Genomic DNA, 18,446 nt, shown 5'->3' with positions numbered 1-18,446 from the left:
GGCCCCACTGCAGAGGCCCTCACCTCTCCATCAACACCCCCCACAGTTCACCTGGTCCTCACACAGGCCCTGCCCCACAGAGGTGGACACACTTGCCTGCCTATGTAGAATCAAGGCACCCAGCCTATGCAGGTCAACAAGTAGCCTGAGGGCTTGGCTTGCTGTTGGGTGGGGCTCATCCCTATGGCAGGCTGTCTTCCCTGGCTGAACTGGATTAAATCTGTGCTCTAGTGGGTGTGGCAAATCCATGGGCTATCAGGCCAGGGGAAGAATTTAAATAGTGTCTGCCAGCATCTGTGTCAGCACACCTGTACTAGGTCACAACAATGGCTGCCACCAATGTCTCAGTCTCTGGAGAGGTCTTACCTCTCACCAAGATGCATGCAGAGCCTACCAGGTGAGTCTCTTTTCACCAAAGGACTGCGTAGCTTTCTTTCTGGTGATTTTAGGTTGCTCTCTGAGACGGGGGAATTTGCGTGTAGGCCCTTTAAGAGGTGGGTTTTATCAGCTTTTCATCTGATAGCTTTTCTGGGGGTGTAAAAGCCCATGAAGCCAAAGAGTAGGACCCTTGTCTCAGTTGTGCTGAGTCTGAAGGATACCTATAGTGGTAACGTGCACCTGCTAAGGTCCCCACCCCTCTAGGAAGGGCTTCGTACCTTAGGTTGGCTCCTGCCTGCCTGGCTGTGAAGCTCTGCTGCTCAAGAAGGTGGCTTTTTTGTCTCCAGAAGGAATTTCTGCCCCTTCCACCTGTCAGGACTGTCCCTTGTTGTGGGGTTTTTTTACTCCAGTTTTCAGTTTTTCTCTCCAGGGTAATTTTTCCAAAAATAGTCGTAACACGGTTGTGTTTGTAGGAGGAGGTGAGTTCAGAGTCTGTCTGCACCACCATCTTGACAAGATCTCTCCCACTATTTCTGTTTCTAACATCTTCTGGAAAATTCATGCAGGTACTAGAACTCCAGTATTCTTCTTGAACTCAAGCATGCTTCACTAGTTCCATCTGTAGATACCCCTTCTACCAGATGACTTTTTGCAACAATGGCCTGAAAGTTTGCACAGACACCTCTGACTTAAGTCAGGAAATCCATATCTATTTTCCAGGGTGAATTTTCCTTGGAAAGTGTCCCCATTATGCACAGAGTTTCTTTCTTCTTTGATTGTTTTCCATTATCCACTCACTATCAAATGCCTTTGGGCTATCACGACTGGATTTTAAAATACCACTTCTTTGGCAATGAGGAATAATGTGGAAAGGAATCCTTGAACCGGTTCCACACTGGGTCTCAGGACCTCTGAAGGACTGTCCAACTCTGGAGTCATGGTTCCAAAGAAACAGGAAGATCTACTGGGAAATCAGTGGTGCTAAGAACAGCTCATCATCAGCACTTCAGCTCTGAGGGAAGGCAGGAGGCATGGTTAGCATCAAAGCCTACACCAGCAAACTAAAGAAGTCGGAGGAGGAGCAGGCCGTTGGGCAGCCCCTGGACCATGGCCCAGTGGCTCGGCACCATCAGCAGCCCCTGACTTCTCCAGAAGCTGTGGCCAGAGGGGTGGACCTGGAGAAACTGGCTCCTGAAGAACAACTAGATTCAGCTCAAATCTGACAACAAGGAAATCTGGCGGGGAAATCTCAACCATTCCCTAAAAATGAATCAGCTTGAGGGAAGAAATTTAAAATTGGTCTTGAGAGTTCATGATACGCACTTCCTACAGAAAGATCGGCACCCACTCATATTTGTTCTGATTTTTTTTTTTAGTTATGTAGAAAGCTGTAAAGGGCCAGGAGGGTGAGGAGTAGAAGGCACTTATGTCCACAAATCCAGCAAAGATGATGATTAAAGGAGCAAAATGTACTAATAGTGGAGTCCAAACAGATGTCCCAGTGACTTGGCCTCAAAGGCCCAAACAGGCCACCCTCTGCACAGGCCCTAAACATAAGCCAGAACGTCCAGCTTCTCTGAGTCCCTTCCTGAGCAAAGCAGCTGTGGATAATGAAACAGAGATGGGATAAAACTGGAATAAAAGGAAGAGGGAAGGATAGAGAGACTCTGTCCACCGAGAGTAACAGAAGGATTTGGGTAGCGTGCTGAGGAGGGTATGTTTTGTGCTGGGAGAAGACATGGAGCCATAACTCAGATCCAGCTTAGCTCAGATCTAGTCTGAAGTCCCTAGAGAATGACAGGGAGGCTCCCACAGGAACTAATACATCCTTGGGAGCTCTGAGAGAGCTTCTGGGTCACGACGACTTGCTCAGATACAGCCTCCATTAGCTCATGGCTGGGTGAACTGGACCACTCTGACCCTCTGTTTCATCATCTGTAAAACTAAGATAAAGACCACTACTAGGCATCACTGCCTGAGATAATGTCTGTGAAGCACCTAGTACAGTGCCTGACACACAGCTGCTACTGGATGGGGGTGAGTTGTGGGATTAAGGTCACGCCAGAATAGCCCAAAACCTCAGTGCCAGAAGTTCAGTTCTTGCTCACAAAATCCAAAACAGTGTTCTTTACTGGCAAGCCACCTCCACGCAGCCAGGCTGGAAGTTCTTTGAGGCTGCCCCAGAAAGAACTGGGTGACTTTTGGGTCATGGGGATGCCAGGGTTCAAGGAAGGGCACAGAGTCCATGGTGTGGTCTGGCAAAGGACAGGTCTTGGAAAGAGGCCCCCAGCTGTAAGAGGTCAGGAGTCCACAGCTCAGCCCACAGTTTGCTGAACGCAAAATCAGGACAGATGATCCATCCCAGGGTTTTGTTTTAGTTCCTTTGTGGGAATGAATGTGAAAAATTGAACCCCAAAACTATATCAGTTCTTGCATCTTTTAGATGATACCCAAAGCCCACACTTCATTTCCTCTACTATCACTCTGTTCCTGCCCACCACTACCTATCACCTGATTTCTGCCACAGCCTCAGCACTGGTGTCACCTCCCTGCTCTGGCATCTGATCCACATACAACAGCCGGGGCATCTCTTAAAATTCATGGAAGATCATGTCAGTCCTCTTGAGCGAACCGCTGAACAATGGCTCCGGTGCCCCTGAGTAAAAGCCAGGAGACTTACCCAAGCCACCAACAGCCCTTCCGGCCCCTTCCCGTCTCCGGCCACAGCCCAGCCCACAGCTTTCCTCAGCTTTCCTCCTACATCTGAGGCCCTCTCCTTGCTCTTAGGATCCCCTCTATGCAGAACTCAGTCCTCAGCTATCCACGTGGTGGCCTTCCTCACCATTTTCAGGTATTTTTTCAAAATCATTCTTCTCAATGAGGCCCGTGGTGGTCACCCTACTGAAACCATGGCACTGCCAGCCCCACTTACTCTGCCTTCTCTGTCCCACAGCCATTGTCATGTCCCATAAAAGCACGTCACTTGCTCCTTCATCACGTCTCTTGCATTTTGTCTCTCTCCTGCCATGAGAATTGAAGCCCCTCGGGCAGAGGTCCAGTCTGGTTTGTTCGCTAATGTACCCCCAAAGCCCAGAGTGGCACACGCTATGTGCTCAGTGTCTGTCAAATGAATTAATGTAACCATCTGTCTCTGTGGAGCAAAACAGAATTACATGGAAATGGGATCTTCATGTAAAATTGAAACTCTGGGGTGGCCCAGCCCATTCATCACCCTACCACTCCATTTTATAACTAACAGTGGGGGATAAAGCAACTTCAGGATCAGGGCCTAGACACGTGGGAAGGGAAGCACCCTCAGGAGCATTCTTGTGGCTGAGAGGGCTTCTCAGGACTCCAGCTCTCCCTCCAGCTCTTCTTGGCCCTGCACATTTGAGCAGCCCTGGGGGCGGGTCTTCAGGCTCGCCTGAAGTCCAGGGTTTCTCTTCCTGGGGACCACCACGTGCTAATTGCATAAGGGCAGGCTAGGAAAACAAGGGACCAGGAAATACAGCCACGATTATTCTTCTCCTTAGCACTTCCCACCTCCTAACATTTTATAGATGTGTGTATGCTGTCCGGTCCCCCAACTATGTCAGTTCCAGGAGAACTGCATTTCCAGCACCTAGATCTGGATCAGGCATGTGGTCAATAATCAATAAACACTAGTGGAACAAAGGAATGAATGAATGAATGGTTAAGCGCTTCCATAAACACAAATTATAAAACAATTTAAATCTACAAATAGTGCAATTCATATATGAAAATGTGTTTAAGTCTAAAATAACTGTTTGCTAGAGGCAGCATGTTAATTTTAGAAAAAAAATTAAGTGTAGAGACATTTAAAGAACATTTAAATCACCACATCAGAAATAGCCACTGCTTAAATTTCATTGTATTTACTTTTGGTATTTTTTCTTTGCGAAGGGAAACATACATTGGTGTGTGTGTGAATGTACACATATATATATGAAATTGTCATATTAATTATACAGATTTGTCTCCTTTTTTAATATTCTATGATAAACATCAACTGATTAATTGCATGGACCATTTACCAACATTACAAACTATTTAATGGCCATTCTTCTGTTTCTTCTGTTGGTGAAGCATGATTTATTTAAGTATCCTCCTCTTATTGGCCGTTTTGATGGTCTCTAACTCATTTTGTCATTGCAAATAGGACCATATTGAATACCCTTGAACACAAATCTCTGTGCATCTCCAATTATTTCCTTAGGATAAATTTCTACGCATAAATTTACTGGGAGAAAAGTTATAAAAACGTTCAGTGTTTCTTACACACACTCCCTGATGGGATGACGGACATGTTGCACCTCAGGAGTGTGCTGAGGGTCATATGGGTATATTCACTTGTCAAAACTCATCAAACAATACACATAAATGAATGCATTTTATTATATGTAAAGCTGATTTTTTTTAACATGATGGGGTGAACAGACCTCACGTGAACAGTGCAGGAAGCAAGACGCCCACCCTTCCACCATCTCTTGGGCTCTGGTTTTCCCAGTCGAAGCGCCCAGGCCAAGAGGAAGGCCTGATCTGCTGCGAGGGTGGAGGGGATTTTAAGCAGGTGAGTGAGGGCAGAGGAGGGGAAGATTTGAGGCAGCTGTTGGGGGACTTTGGGGCTGAGACAGCTTGTTAAACGGCATTTGTGTGAATTCAAAGCATAGAATGTGTGATGAAACTTCTCTCCCATCCCCTCAAGGAGTCTTCAGTAAGATGCCCATCACACACACTATTGGGGTGTCTTGGGGTGCCAAATCTTCCTTCTATGGGGACAAGGGACAAGGAGGGGAAATTCAGTGTTCCACCCATGGCTAAGGGGGCTGGGGACCAGAGTCTCTGCTGGTTAAGTTCCTACAAGAGTCTCATGTTGGGTGCCTGGTGGATCCCATTTTCCCAGAGTTGATCACCAAGGGCCCCAGCTCTGAGTACACCACAGTCACTGCTGAGGCAGAAGAGGACCAGGAGAGAAGGTCATGGTGACCTTTCAAGGGCAATGCAGTACTTGTGAAGAGGCCACACTCTCCTCACACCTCCCGTGGGGAAGGAAGAGATTCACTTCCTATGGCGGCGGGAAGGGGCACTCAACTGTCCTCTTCCCTGAAGACAAAGCCCTAACAGAAACACTCAAAGTTGGGGCAGGAGCATGGAGGGGTCTGAATCATTCCTTCCCACTCCCTCTGAGTCGGGGCTGGAGACCAGCAGTCAACTGACCATGTGCTTGACCACTGGACTTGCAGGAGGAGCTCAGTGGTTGAGTGGAAAGAGGGAGGCCAGTTGATGTGGCAAGTTCATGTGAGTTTTCTGTGGGTTAAATGACCCAAGAAGGTGGCTAGACTTGAGCTGACTTGCTTACCCTGTACCCCAAGAGGGGGGTCTACTGGATAAAGACACTGTGGCACCAAGAGCCCAGGAGGAGGACTTCCCCCAATAGCATTCTGTGAGAGGGGAGGAAGAGGTTCATAGACACCAGATTGCCCAAGCTAGGCCCCCACAGATTCCACCAGAGAAACCATATGCCCCAATAGAGAGTCAGCGTGGGGACTCTGCTGCAGAAGGAACCAAGGGCAGGGCAGGGTCAGAGACAGCAGCAGCAGCAGAAAACCAAATGCAACCTTGCCCCCGGAGTCCAGTGAGGAGCTCCAAGGCTGAAATCTACAGGCCTGGAGGATAAGGAGGAAGGGGCAGGAGAACAAGCCGTGGACTTCTCCACTCCCACTTCAGCCAGTGCCCTGAGGCCAGCCTGCGCTGGGCTTCACAGTGAAAAGGCCTTGAATAGGCTCTGAGATTTAAGCTTGAAAATGAACAGGACCCGGCCCTAAGATCCAGTAGTGATGGTTTTAATAACCAAAAGTGACTAGGAAGTTATAGAATTCAGTTGAAATCTCTTTACTAGAGCTACTACCTAGCTGTAAGCAGTGGATCGACAGAGCAGAATTGGGAGCAGATGTTGGAAATGCTAAAAGTGTGTTATGGGTTGAATTGTCTCCTTCCCTCAAAAAAGATATGCTCAAGTCCTAAACCCCGATCCTTAGGATGCGACCTTATCTGGAAATAGGGCCCTTGCAGATGTAATTAGTTAAGATGAGGTCATACTGGAGTAGGGTGGGCCCTAATCCAATGTGACTGGGGACCTTCTAAGAAGACGGCCACGTGAAGGCAGAGACACACAGGGAGGAGCCGTGTGGTGACAGACGCAGAGACTGGAGCGATGCAGCTGCAAGCCAAGGAGAAAGTCAGAAGCATCACGGAAGATTCTCCTATAGGTTTCAGAGGCAGCACGGCACTGCCAACACCTTGACTTTAGACTTCCAGCCTCCAGAGCCGTGAGAGGATAAATTTCTATTTTAAGCAGTCTGAGAGGTGGGACTTGATTATGGCAGCCCCAAGAAAGAAATACAGACTGGTTCATGGTTTATATTCCACCCACTATACCAGTGCGGCTCCCTTTCTCCAGCCCCACTACAAACATGTCTTTGCTCCAATGGGATGAACTGGGAGGAATGCAGGCCTATGTATGCAGAAGGGGGCTGCTCCCGTGGGCCGGAGAACTTTGGGATGACTGTCACTGAGAAAGGCACAGAAAGTACATTTCCCACTCAGATTAATATCCATTTGAAAGGCATTCATGACTATCACTGGGCTCTTTGCAGGTCCACCGGCTTGGCCTTCTGCTAAAAATGGGGCCCTTCAAAGTTGGGGAGGGTGTTGGCGTGACCTGGAGGGCAGACGTGGTCCAGGAGCCCCTGTCTGTGAGGGCTTCTCAGGGGTCCCCAAAGCTTTGCGCTTTCCCCTGAAGCTGCCCTGATGTTCAGCCTGGCTCTCTGAGTCCCAAAGAGGTGCAGTAAACTCCAATCCCCAATGTTGTGGATTGTGTAGTCCCAAATCTTTCCCCAGATTCCTGCGAATTCCCAGCGAAGGTCCGCTCTGGCCCACCATCCTTCCACTTCTCCCTGTTGTCTTGACTCTCTCCCACGTTGACTTGGGTGCAAAGCTTAGTTCTTCCACCAGTTTCTATGCAGATTCTCTCCCTTTGAGTGCATTTGGAGACTTTAGAAATTGCAAAGATCTGGGTAGAAATCACAGGGAGTGGTCTTTGTGATCACCCCATCTCCCCCCATCTCCCTGGCTCTACACACCTTCTCTCTTCCTCTCTCAGCTCTCAATAGATTAACTGACAGATTCATCCCCAATCTTATATGAACTTTCTGCTCGCACCCAAGGTCCCCGTAGCTCTGCCAGAAGCACTTGTCAGAGCAGATGGGTTTTGACAAACAAATTAAGTTTCCTTCCTACATGGAATTCAGGTATGACCCAAATGCGTATTTGTTTGTTTCTTATGTTATTTCTGAAGACAAGAAGAAAAGGTCTTTAAAGAAAGAAACAAAAAAAAGACTTTATGCTTTGCCTTTGAGACTCCAGAAAAGGGATGGGAAGTCCTGGGCCAGCTGCAACTCATCTCTCAGCCACTGTGGGGTGGGAGAAAACTGAACCCCCGAGGAAACAATCATTCTAAAGAGGCAGGGAAGGAGGCCAAGGCTCTGGGGCCCAACCAGAAGTTAGAGGACAGGATGAAAGCCAGCTTGGCTTTTAAAACCAGAAAGGTTCTTGGGGTCCTAAGCCAGAAACACGATCCACCCGGCCATGGGGTGCTGCTGTGCAAGCGAGCTGAATCCACCTGGTCTCCTGGCCCGCTGCCTGAGAGAGCGCTTTGCTCCCTCCATTGGAAACAAAAGGTGCTGGGGCCAGCCCGGTGGCATAGTGGTTAAGTCTGCCTGCTCCACTTTGGCATCTGGAGTTCACCAGTTCAGATCTCGGGTGCAGACCTACGCACTGCTTGTCAAGCCGTGCGGTGGCAGGCATCCCACATATAAAGTAGAGGAAGGTGGGCACAGATGTTAGTTCAGGGCCAGTCTTCCTCAGCAAAAAAGAGGAGGATCGGTGGTAGATGTTAGGTCAGGGCTAATCTTCCTCAAAAAAAAAAAAAAAAGGTGGTGCCCAGGACCGTTGGCCTGGACGAGACCCAATTGCCCTGGCCTAGTCGTGATTCAGACCATAGGTACTATAGAAACAAGACAGCCAACGACACCAAACTCATCACACTTTCAATATACTTTATTAAAAAGTTTCTTTGTATAAATTTCCTAAAAATTTTAAAATTAAAATTAAACCCCCCCCCGCACAAAAAAAAAAAAAAACCCACACAACATTAGAGGAACGCCAAAAATATTCTCTATTATGACTTTCTTCTCCTTCTTTAATCAAGGCATTGGTCCCACAACAGTGCACAAAGATTAAGGGATTTTGCTTCCTTCTAACTAGATTATTTGTTCGAGGCTTCAGAAAAAGGAAATTAGCTGGAAATCTAATCCAGGAAATTGGGGGGAAAATGAAAAACTTGGACTCTTGTCTATTCACCACACACAGGCTTTCCATCTAAAGTCGTGCTTTAATTAAGAGGGAAAGAAATGAACCAAGCAGAAGTTATATAGAGTAGCTGTGACATTTGGGGTTACTTTCTAGAACTTGCATATGCCTGAAACAGGCATAACGTGAAACTCCAGAGGGAATTTGAATTTATAGAAATGTTCACATAAACACCAGCAGTGGGTAACTATTACACGACGTTCAAAGTATACAATATAACTGCCTGGAGACAGAGAGCGTTGGGTCCACAGACACATTTAGCACCATATTGATAGGTCATGCGCAGAACGTTTCCATCCAAGTTCGAGTGTAAATCAAAGCATGAAATGGTACAGTGCAAGGGAATCTATACCCAGAGCTTCTACAAAGACGACTTGCAAATGGCTACTCCTTCTTCTTCAAGAGGTATGTGTCACTGGTCGGCCATGCTTAGGTCCCAATTGCAGCAATGACTCCAGGGTTGACAAGCACTGAGCGTTGATGGAGAGGACAGGTGGGGTGAGGATGGGAGAGAAGAAGAAAGGGAAAAGCCACATTATTGACTGAAAATAACTGTATTTCTCATGAAAATGATTCTGTGGCCTTTGGTTTTCATCACCAATCGCACTTCTCTGCTCAATACCTTCAGTGGTTCCCAGGAAGCTTCTTGGCCTGCGGCTTGGGGCTGTCTGTGCAATCTGAGCCCATTCTCCAGCCTGGCATCATCTGCCAGGACTTTATGCAAAGTGACCTCCTGTTCTGGCACTGGCCCCAGGTTCTCTGTGAAGCGGTTCTGATTTTATTACCAATTGAGTTGCCCAACGTAATGGAGGTATTGGATGGCCCGAGTGTCAACATTATTATTATTTAGAGGAAGCAAATTATGTAAAGATGAATGCATAGGGGTTATTTATCTTTGGAGTTATCTATAATTGTTCATTTTATTATTTTTCTAATAATCATGCTTTTTACAATATTTTATGAATAACAGGGACTTAGTAACATTTCCAAAGAGCGAGGAGTAGTCAGCCATGTGTTTCTGCATTGGCAAAAATACAAGTATACAAGTAAGTTTTTAGGAAATAATAATAATTCAGAAAATTAATTTCACGTGTTTGATTTGCATATCTTTCTTATCTGAAGATGCACTTTATCTTCTTTTTAACATCTATCATAAGGATTGTAATTCAAGTATCTTGAAAACGTGAATTATTGGGCTGGGTCTCTTGTCTTACTTGCAAAAGTCACAAACATAAAAGAATAATCACTTACCAGAAGCGCAAACCTTTTCACATTCTTTCTGTGAATTAAATCTGTTTTCGTTTCCACCGCAGCCTCCATACCAGAATCTTGCACAGCTTTTGGTCTCCGAATCATAGTACCATTTTAACATAAATTTCCTGCAAGTTCCCTCTTCTTTTGGCAACTTACATATATCTTTAAGAACAAGATGAGAAAAGAGCATTAATTCGAGCGTGCAAGTTCTTCTGCTCCCAGCGCGAGGGGCTGAAGATCTAGTCACAAGCCCGTCAGAGACACGAAAGAGAAGAGTTTCGAGGGGGAAAATCCATTACCGTCCCCAAGCCTCAGTTTCCCCACTGCCAAAGGGACATGAGAACCACTTGTAGCTTCGTGGGCAATAAATGCAATCACGTCGACGAAAGCACTTTATAAACCACATTCAGAATCCCAAACGTTAGCTACCATTATTGGGTAATTTAAGATGAAATGAACTGTGTTTTTCCATTTCCAATCACTGGGCCACTTACTCTCCAATTCCTTCAATTCTAAATCCCCAGAAAAGAAACCGAGTTTTAAAAGCTTGGAGTTTTCCACTTCTTGGCAAGATAGCAATTAAGTTTCGCCAGAGTACAGTTCAAAATGCAGGCTGTACATTTCACTACCAGCCAAGTAGATAAAAAATAAGAGTTAAAGTGAGGAAAAATCCTTTATGAGCGTGTGTAGATGCGTGTAGCTGAGCGCCTCCGTGACCCGCCAAGTTAAACAAGGGAGTAAAAAGAAGCGCTAACACTGATGTAAAATGCACAACGGCAGAAACGTTACAGAGCAAAGCTATTTCGACGACAGAGAAGCATTCTTTTCCCAGTTAAGGAAGTTTATGTTTTAAATGCCTACTTCTAATGCAGTCCAGCTGCAAAGTCAAAGCTACGGTTCCTTCAATGCCTGGAAAGAAACGTTTACAGTTCTCACACAGTAAAACTTCTGTTTACAGGGCTTTCTGGCAAACTCCAGATTGTCCTGGGAAAAAGAAGCATTAATGTCAACCGTTTCTGGAAAGTTTGGTAAACGTAAACCTTCTTTCAACAAAACTCCCGGGAGCAGATAACGGTATGTTTACGTGAGTAGCTGACAGGCCTGAATCACCCGGGCTGCCCTCGCAGGGCTGACTCTCCGTGGGCCTTTAGCCCCAGATACGTGTGTTGCTCAGAGCTGCAGAGCTGATGGGCATCTGCAGTTCTGATGGATACCAAGAAGTTATAGGAAAACTTCAGACTTTAGATAGAGAACCAAAGCTTGGGTCCAGCATAACAGGCCAGACTCCAAGGAACACAGGATTGAGGCTCACAATTGGTCTAAAACACTTCTTGGTGACTGCGGGGAAGTTGTCACCCAAGCGTGAAAACTAGTGGCTCCACCACACAGCGTCTCCTAGTTGCAGACCCAGAAAGCCAGTGGCACTACCGAGAGCCTTGGAAGACCCAATGAAGCCAGAAGAAAATGGCGATTTACGACAACAACTTTCTCTTTCTCAGATGTGCCCATAACTGATGTCCGGCTTCCAAGGAATGACATAGAGGAGACTGAGCAAGGCAAGATTGTTCAACTACCAAAATTTATCCCTTGTTTACTGATAGGTTCCCCTGTTAGCGTGCGGCCCGGACCAAGCGGTTGCCTCATCCCCTCTCCTTTCTTCCCCAGAGCATCCCCTAAATGGCCGATGTTGTTCCGTTTTATTTGCTCCTAGTGCACTCAGTCCTGGCCATCTGTGCTTAGCCCTTCCATTCTCACTCCTCTGGGCTCATCTGAAGCAGACACGAGAAGTCTACCCAGACCCAAGGACACCCAGCCTGGACGCAGCCCTGCAGCAGGACGTTCTGCTCCCTGACTGATTGGCTTTTCCGGCTTCCTTCAATTTCCACCTTGACTCTCCAAAATCCAACTATTGCTCTTGCATTTTACACCCTTTATTCCAGGGAGAGTCACTGCTAAGATCCTGCAGTGTTTACAAATGGAAGATAAGGACACAATTACCACGGACAAACAGATATTTGGAAAACCAAGAGAAATATATTAATGAGGGCCCCACATTATTCAAAGACAAAAACCTGGGATTCTCCATTTTTAAAGCACGAAAATGGGAGGTTTTACGTTCCTAAGAAGCCTCATCGTTTTAAACTCCCATTGTCTTGATTTCTGAGACACGTCATTCAGGCTGGATTTCCCTAAGCTATGTCTACATATGCTGAAACAACCATATGAAAGCCAAAAAATTAAAATCTCTCGTAGTCCAAAGAGCAATGGTTAGACCTCATTGATCTTTGCTCCAGACAAGTCTTCAGACACAACAGTTGTTCATATTTTCCCTCCAGATTCAGTTTGCCCCTTTGGATGTGACCCTGCAGGGCCCCCGGAGGCCTCTGTTTTGTCTGAGAGGAGTGTCTGGCTGCACATTCACTAATTTTTTCCTCCTTATATTAAGAACCCAATGGGAGCCTAAAAGACAGTGGGAAGTGAAAATTATCTATAACCTCTCCTGGTTCGCTTTAGCCTAGAATAACGATGCAAATAAGTTTCATTTTAAAAGAAAGACCACCGTCTGGCAAAAATTCCTGGTGAACGAGTGGTTGTTTACTAGGCCTCAGTGAGCATCCAAATACAAGAGGAAACACAAGAAGATGGCAGCACGGTGTCTGGAAAAACCCTCTTCACAGGATCTCTTCTGTTCACAGAAGCCACAGGAGCCAAACTGGGATGTCCTAGAAAAACCACCGTGGGGTGGAAGTCACCCTAGGAAACACAGTCCATTTTTGTAATAGAGATGTGTGTGTGTGTACCCATGTGATGCATGAGTGTGTCCACATGTAATATTCATAGAAAAAAATCAGGAAGGACCTGCACTGGGTCATTAATGGTGGTCATCAATGGCCATCAATGCTGCAACTATGAGAATCACATTTTCTTATATTTTTCTGTATGTTCTGAATTTTTCACAATGACTATATATAATTTTATAATTAGAAAAAAATATTACTCTTTGAAACAGAAAACGTGTTGAACTGGAAGATTTGGCCTCTTTTGTAGTTTGAGATCTATAATGTCTAAAAGAATTTGTTAAAGCGTGAGCTTTGACATTTTCCAGACCAGTAAGTTGTCACTATTGAAGTGCTTCCTTGAGCAAACTTGGGGGAATGGAAAGTGTTAATGCCGCACTTGTAAATATGTGTAAATATGTTCCTCATCAGTTTAATGGGTTCAAAAACAACAAGATGGTTTAATCCTTCAGACCCTACACTGCCGACATGGTATAAAATGCTTCCAAACCTCAGAAGCAAGTATGACTTTCCTTAATTTCAAAAACCTTTCTGCATCTATGTTTTGAGTATTGATTGGCTCACAAAGTACCAAAGAAACTTTTTGTGTTATTTTCTTTATTTTAAATGTAGCTGTGGTTAAGTTTTGGACCCTTTGCTCTTTCAGATCTTGACCAATAGACTTTTGTTTTATCAGCCTTTTATACTTCACAATAAAAGAATGTCAAATACCCTTTGAGGCTCGTTATAACCCAAACATTGCAACTGACCTGGATACATTCTCACGCAGCAATAAACACACAGCCTTGAAGATGGCTATTTCTTTTCAACCAAATAGAGGAAATATCTGTAGCTCTTTAATTTATCTAAACTTGTGGATCTTTAAATTATTAACATAAAGTCATCTGTTTTCCCCATTGTATCATTTTGTGCCAGCCAATGCTACATGTTCACGGTGGAACATGGCCAACCAAATATTGTAATTCATCAAATTTAAGATGCCTTAATTTTATGATGCACGATTATTTTATATTCCACTAAGTAAGACAAAACACTGCCAAACACCATGACATGTCATCAATTGTAGGTCACATTTCAACTTCAGAAGTGCTACAATGGGGAAGATCGTGCACCTTAGAGTGAACAAAATAAGTAAAAGATTGGTGAACTTATTTCTTTCAGAGCTGTGTAATTGATCCCTCAATGCCTGGTCAGACAAAAATGTGATCATTTCTACAGATCGCTCATTTCTAGAATAAGTAAAAAAGAATGTTACACACTTTGTTGGCTATTTTTGCTCTCTTCTGCATTGAAACTTTTATTCAACATATAAGGATTATTTTGGAATCCTTATAATTTAGGAGTCATTCTGTGATATTGCAAAAAATAAATTTTCTGAGTTAGATTTTTTGTTGTTGTTTAGAAATTTCAGAGAGTCTTAGCTTTACTAATAATATGCATAGAAAATATCTATCCGAGGCTTCTTCAGCCAAAAATGAGAAGGAAGAAGAGAGAGCTGGTGATAAAAATCTAAAACCATAATCAGCAACTAGACAGCACTCTCAAAACTAGGAGTAACAAAGCATGTAGTAAAAACGCCTAGCACATTCAATGCTTTTTTAAGGCAGTGACGATCACTGAAAAATTCCTTTAATTGTTGCTAACTGCCATTTATAGGCAACAAATCTATCACAGAAAAGTGGGTGTGATTCTTTCAGACGCTGAGGAAAGCAAAAAGTGGGCTGGGATTTTTTTGTGTTGGGGGGGATTTGTTTTGTTTTATAGAGAGTATTAACCATGTAAAATGGAATCACGTAATATTGCAAAGTCTGGAACGCTGAGTGGTTAGTAATGATGCCTTAGGTCTGCTAATGTCATCTACCTTCATCTCAAGGCCTGGGCCTTGCTGTCACACCTTGCACTCCATACCACACAGGGCCAGTCCTCATTTGGGGGACAAAGAACCCCTTCAGGAGACTGTCCTCCCATTATGTGCCTGCATCAAATTCCTGATAAAGAAGTATCTATTACACACGAATTTCCAAATGGGCGAACGTTAACATACGCCAATGAAAACCCAGGTGTTAAAACTGCTCACTCTTCCTCCTCTTCATTAGCTGACATGGACTAGAGACTTTTCCATTTCATAGGGTTTTGCCCACAAACTCTTGCATAGATTCAAACACTGGTCACCATATTCCCTAAGTCCAAAGTGGTAAACTATGACAAAACACAGGTCCTTAAGATAGAATCCCAATCCAGTGAATCTTTTATTCATGGAGGAAGGATAAAGAAGAATGAAGCCAGGACAAGGATCTGACATTTCAGACTAAGAAAAGGATGTGTCTCTCTAAACACAAACCGTATTTCTAATTAATTGGTGCTTCAGAAAATGAGAGGAATTAAACTGCCTTCACGCCCATATGTAAAAACTAGTTTTAAATTTTAATTTTGCCTGAATTTTCTAGAAAATACATCTTTGGAGAAATAATGCATATTGTGGTAATTGACATTTGGACGCAAAGTATACATGCAACTACTGAGTAAGAACGCAGTTACCATATTTTCAAAAAGTTATCTAATAAAGTGAGGAGTTGTCACTCCTTTTTTCATCTGCAAAAAATATGAATATAACTAAAAGGTTTTATCTCCCTGGGGAAAATTTCTAAAATGACTTGATTACAGGGGGGAGGGAGGAGGTTGGGAGGAAGTCAAACTTTCATCTCTTCATTCTGTTTACCCATTTTGAATGTTAACATTTTAAAGTAAATATGCAGTTAATTTAACTGAAGAAAGAGCATTCAAAAAGGGCGTGTGTTTGTGTGTGTGTATGTGTGTGCACACTTATGTATGTTCAGTGAGCAAATGAGTATTAAGTGCCTTCTCCAGGCAAAGTGTGGTTTTGATACTGTGAGGCTAGAGATCAATTATGCAGGACCTTGTCCTTAACAAAAAGAGTGTAATTTATATTTTCACACTGACTTGAATCACTAGGTGGGAAAGACGCACCCATGTGTCTTTCACACCCATGTGAAATGGTGAAAGAACATTCAGGGCCTGGGCTTGAGGGCTACATGATCAGAATGTAGGCTTGATCAGAAGGAAGGAGGAAGCGTTGGAGTCATCTCCATCAAACTACTTGTCATCTTGAAAGAAACCCAATCCCCAACTTCAAAAACTGTTTCCTCTCTGTCACACGGAGCGAGGAGAGCTAAGTGTGAAAGGTCTAGATTGAAAATGCCGGCCTACGTCTGAACCCGTGACTCAGTCTTAAAAAATAAAGCAGCCCAGCCAGATTCTTGTTTAAAGATTGTGTTGTTTATATTAACTCAAAACTGTTTGGATATTCTTGTCTCTTCTGAACCACACGGAGAGAACTAACAAAACCCCTAAATCTCACTGGAGAGTGGACTCTTAGTCATTTTCTTCCAATGAAGCTAGAAATTTTACATTTCCCATACTCCATGAGGAGTAAAATTACCACTGAGTGGGGAACAACACGCTCAGATTTCAGTGACTTTGAATTTAGAGTTGCATCTGTCCTGACCCATATCTCCAGGGAAATCCTAGGAAATTCTTGGTGTCTTCTCTCTGAGCTCAAGCACCATGTTAGGAAGCCTCATGAAGGTGACTCAGGAAGGGAGCTGTAGTGGGGAGGAGCTGCAGAGCACCCACCCCACTCCCGTGCAGGGGACAAAGGCTTGTCCACAGCCCCTCGAGGCGGGACTCAGAAAACTGCTTAGGAGCAAAAATCAAAGAGGTTGAGATTTAAGTTCTCTTGTCCATCCGAAACTCTCACTCCACATCCCTTCTTCCATTTCTTTTCGTTTGATTTGAAAACAGTAACATTAAAAGTTTTGTAAGATCTTTTTAGACAATTCCTAAGCAGTCTAGCTTAATGTCCCAATCTACCATGATTTCCTGAATTGTTCTCATAAACTTATATCAAGAGGAAGTAATTCGTCGCTCTGTCAATCTTTCCGTTGGAAAGGCTACAGAGGTTGAAAAACACGTGGCTGTCTCTAACATAGACCAATTCCTCAACTTGATTCCAAAAGCAAACTATTTTAAGCATTTTTCAGTTCTGTACACAGTTTAATTAACCTTATGACGTATCTATGTGTATAAGAGTTTCACAGTTCCTGCATTGACTTAGTTACCTTCTTTCTAGTAACTCTTGACGCCACATGTCAGTATGGGCTGTGTCCTATAAAAGGGCCCTATAAAAGGATGAGAGATAGATAGATACATACATAGATAATGATAGATGAATAGCTGATAGTTAACAGATAGGTAAATGTAGATATAGATATAGAGATAGAGATATACATATATAGAGAGAGAGAGACATAGGGAAAGTGCATTGATGGTATAAAGCATTCTAGCAATAGAGAAGATCCCCTCTAGAAACAACTAAAAGAAACAAGAGGCTTCTACTCCCAAGTGGCCCCAAAGAGATGGGTTTGTGGCACCAGAAAACACTTAAACCATCTAATTTTATTCAAACACAGATGAGATAGGGTATAGATTCTACAGACAGGGGAAGATGAGAAACAAGCATCATTTTAAAAGCCTACAGTGGAAAGAGTAAAATGAGGAATACGTACACCACAGCTCACCAGATAACGTGCTGCTGCTGTGACAATGCAATACATACTGAAACAGCACAGCTGCTGTTAAATCTAGCACAATACAGACGCAGCTAGGCGCTCAACATATGCCTTTTACCATAATCCATTCTGGAAATAAACATCATAAAGAGTTACGCTTTCCTCTTCCTGACTGTGGCCAATGCACCAAAAAAATAATGAATTGTCCCCATTGTTAGTGGAAACTTTCTGCTTTGGGGTCTGTAAGACAATAATATATCTAAGTGCCCACAGAATTTTGATTTTAGGTATTAGTACCAACATCATTTGCCAAATCGTCTCAAGCAAAGCGTATCGACTATCTCAGTAATCAGTTTCTCACGGATGAGAAACAGCCTAAGCTCACGTTCTGCTGGATGAGGGTTACAGGTCTCGCAGAGTTCCACTGCCTGGGAACAAAAGTGGGTAACACTAGTGACTGATTTAACAGAAAATGCACACAGACTATGGCTCAGGCACAGAGAGTGGGATGATAGACTGAGCCAGGGTGTGTGCTTAGGGAATTAGGACCAGGACTTCCCAGGGGTCACTTCCATACTCACGTCTTTCATGGGTTCTAATCTAGGTTGTCTTGGGTTCTTCTAAGCGGCTTTTTATTAGATTAAACCACTGTGTGGATGAAATCCTACTGTTTGCAGCATCACAGACAACAAACCAACTCGGGCCCCAGTATGAGGCACAGGGGAAATGACTAACAGATATGTGATGCCTGGCCACAGCCCCAGAAGTAACTCCCATCCAATTTTCCCTAATGGCCCAGTGACAGGCAAGGTAAGTCACCACTTACAACTAGGAATATGCAGAATAATACCATGTTGGGCCACGCAGAACAGATTTGAACTGTCCCCATAGAAGTCGTGGGTGGCCTGAGAATTAGAAGCCCAGCAGATGACCTAGAATCAAGACTTCAGTGAGTTTTAAATGTTTGGAGGAATAC

General features: G+C 44.2%; 1 protein-coding gene across 7 annotated transcripts in view; it reads right to left on the bottom strand.

Annotated features, from left to right (window-relative positions):
• Window positions 1-8,499: 8,499 nt before the first annotated feature.
• The window catches only part of COL6A3 (collagen type VI alpha 3 chain), an 84,283-nt gene continuing 74,336 nt past the window's right edge, over window positions 8,500-18,446 (bottom strand). For all 7 annotated transcript variants that reach the window (XM_046643653.1, XM_046643656.1, XM_046643657.1 and 4 more), the window contains 2 exons: window positions 10,081-10,245; window positions 8,500-9,299 (listed from right to left, as the gene is read on the bottom strand). In XM_046643653.1, coding sequence (XP_046499609.1) covers window positions 9,259-9,299; window positions 10,081-10,245 — 206 coding nt within the window. In that variant the 3' untranslated portion in view covers window positions 8,500-9,258. The remainder of the gene's footprint in view (window positions 9,300-10,080; window positions 10,246-18,446) is intronic.

Source organism: Equus quagga, chromosome 17 (assembly GCF_021613505.1).
Source record: "Equus quagga isolate Etosha38 chromosome 17, UCLA_HA_Equagga_1.0, whole genome shotgun sequence".
NCBI classification, from domain to species: Eukaryota; Metazoa; Chordata; class Mammalia; order Perissodactyla; family Equidae; genus Equus; species Equus quagga.
Note: the sequence above shows the minus strand (reverse complement) of the source record. Positions and strands in the feature narration are given on the sequence as shown.